Genomic DNA, 2241 nt, shown 5'->3' with positions numbered 1-2241 from the left:
GAACCTCACCAAAATATGCGAAATTTGGCGTCTTTGGATTTTGAGATTTTAAATTTTACTTAATTTTTATGAATTTTAACATAATTTCAATTTATTTTGAAATCAGTTTAAATGCCAGTTTTTTGGGCAATTCTCTCAGAATTGACCCCCTTCCCAGCTTCTTCCAGAATTGTCACTTTTTTTTTTATAATTCCTAACTAGTTAAGGTCTAATTGGCTAGGAATTGTAAAATAAAAATGGATTTCCAAAGATTTCACGACCAACGCATCTGCTCCGACGGATGCGCAAAGGTGGATTCACTAGCGCTGACAAGATGAGAGAATATCCCCGCAAAAAAAAGAAATAAAAAGATGACAGCGCACGCCGGCAGTAGTCTCAAGGGCGAGGCAAGCGCTACGTTGGAGAGCGACCTCCCACCTTCCGCCTTGTGGGCCCTTTTATCCTCTGGCTGGCCTCGCTTTGTCTTCCCTATATCACTCCGTCGGTCGTTCCTTCGTCTGTCATTACCGCCTCCGTCGGTCGTTCCTTCCGCTGTCATTGCCGCCATCGACGGCCGCCGCCTTCGGCTCGCGAAGGCCGGCTAGCAAAGCTGCACGGCCAGCAACGCCATTGAGCTTGAGTCCGCGTCGTCTCAGTCAGTCGGCGGCATGTCGAAGCGGCCGGGCGCGACCAAGAAGAGGCTGAAGCGCGGCCTCTGGTCGCCCGAGGAGGACGAGAAGCTCATGAACCACGTTGCCCAGTACGGCTACGGCTGCTGGAGCTCTGTCGCCAAGATTGCAGGTACCGTACCAACCTATAGCCGCATCCCTAGTTCACTACGGCCACTCTAGTATTTTCTATCTAAATTAGAGATGGTTTCCTTTTATATGATGCAATTGATTGACATTGTTTTTTTTTTTGTCGAGAACTAGTTAGAGTAGCAGTTTTGAACAGCCAAATGGATGGAATTAATCGCGTTTTAATCAATTTAGGCCTTGAGAGGTGCGGGAAGAGCTGCAGGCTGAGGTGGATGCACTACCTGACGCCGGACCGAGGGGGCCCCTTCTCGCAGGGGGAGGAGGACCTCATCATCCACCTCCACTCCATCCGCGGCAACAAGTGGTCTCAGATCGCCGCGCAGCTGCCCGGGCGCACCGACAACGAGGTCAAGAACTTCTGGAACTCCATCATCAAGAAGAAGCTCCGCCAGCGCCGCATCGACCCTGCCATCCACAAGCCGCTCGCTCACGCCGGCGCTGCCGCTGCCGCCACGCCCGTCAGCCGCACCGCCGTATTCAGCGAGGCCGAGCTGATACTGTCGTCGCCCGTGGGGACGCAGCCCATGCCGCCGCTGGTGTCGGCGGAGAGCTACGTGTACAGCCGGGGCAGCATGGACGGCGCTGGCGGTGCGCACGCCGCGTTGGGCGGGTGCAGCGACGACGGCTCCCTGTCGTCGCTGTCGGGGTACAACAACAACCAGACGGCGGACTTCGCCGGGTACCTGGACGCGGACGCGCTGCACGGCGCGGTGATCCCGTCGGTGTGGAGCTCCAGCACGCTGAACTGGATGGCGGGCGTGAGCCCGGGCGGCGCGGTCAACACCAACGCCACCACGCACGAGCCGTGCTGCAACAACAACAACCCGAGCAACAGGGGCAGCGGGTTCGAGTCGTCAATGACGCAGAGCAGCAGCAACCACCACCTGCCAGATCAATGAGGACAGGCATCAAGCATGACACCGTCTTAAAGCGAGAAGAACCTAGGACCACCTTCTTTATTAGGTAGATCGGCAGGCCCTCACGCGGCCACCGCTGGCTCCTGATCTGTAAACCGGAGATCTCAGCCGGTACCAACGTTTTTAATTTCGGAAACAAACTAATTTCGGACCTCATTGAACTACGCGAAATTTCGGAAATTTCGCTTTGAGAGTTCAAAATTCACTTAATTTTAATGAATTCTAACATAATTTAAATTTATTTTGAAATTAGTTTAAAGCTGCCTTGAAATTTCGGCGTTAAAAATAGTTCGGACCACACTGAAATACATGAAATTTCGGAAATTTCATTGAAGTTTCGTTGAAAATTTTAACCCTGGCGGGCACCGCCGCCACCACCCGCACCACGCGGAGACGGGGGTTGCGCCGCACCAAGACCCCTGAAGAAGTCCAAGGCCGCCGCTCCGGCGTCCAACACCGCCGGGCGAACCGCGCTATCCAGGGCCGCCACGAAACTCCAGCCAGAAATCCCGCCACGCGAGAAGCAA

The 2241-nt window shown here is 54.2% G+C and overlaps 1 protein-coding gene across 1 annotated transcript; it reads left to right on the top strand.

Annotated features, from left to right (window-relative positions):
- Positions 1 to 478: 478 nt before the first annotated feature.
- LOC123051949 (myb-related protein Hv33) lies at positions 479 to 1870 on the top strand. Its single transcript, XM_044474964.1, has 2 exons — positions 479 to 780; positions 972 to 1870. The coding sequence occupies exons 1-2, from the start codon at positions 648 to 650 to the stop codon at positions 1694 to 1696; spliced, it is 858 nt and encodes a 285-aa protein (XP_044330899.1). The 5' UTR covers positions 479 to 647; the 3' UTR covers positions 1697 to 1870.
- The last annotated feature ends 371 nt before the right edge of the window (positions 1871 to 2241 follow it).

The sequence above is a fragment of the Triticum aestivum genome, chromosome 2D (assembly GCF_018294505.1).
Source record: "Triticum aestivum cultivar Chinese Spring chromosome 2D, IWGSC CS RefSeq v2.1, whole genome shotgun sequence".
NCBI classification, from domain to species: domain Eukaryota; kingdom Viridiplantae; phylum Streptophyta; class Magnoliopsida; order Poales; family Poaceae; genus Triticum; species Triticum aestivum.
This window is presented reverse-complemented; position numbering and strand designations above follow the sequence as displayed.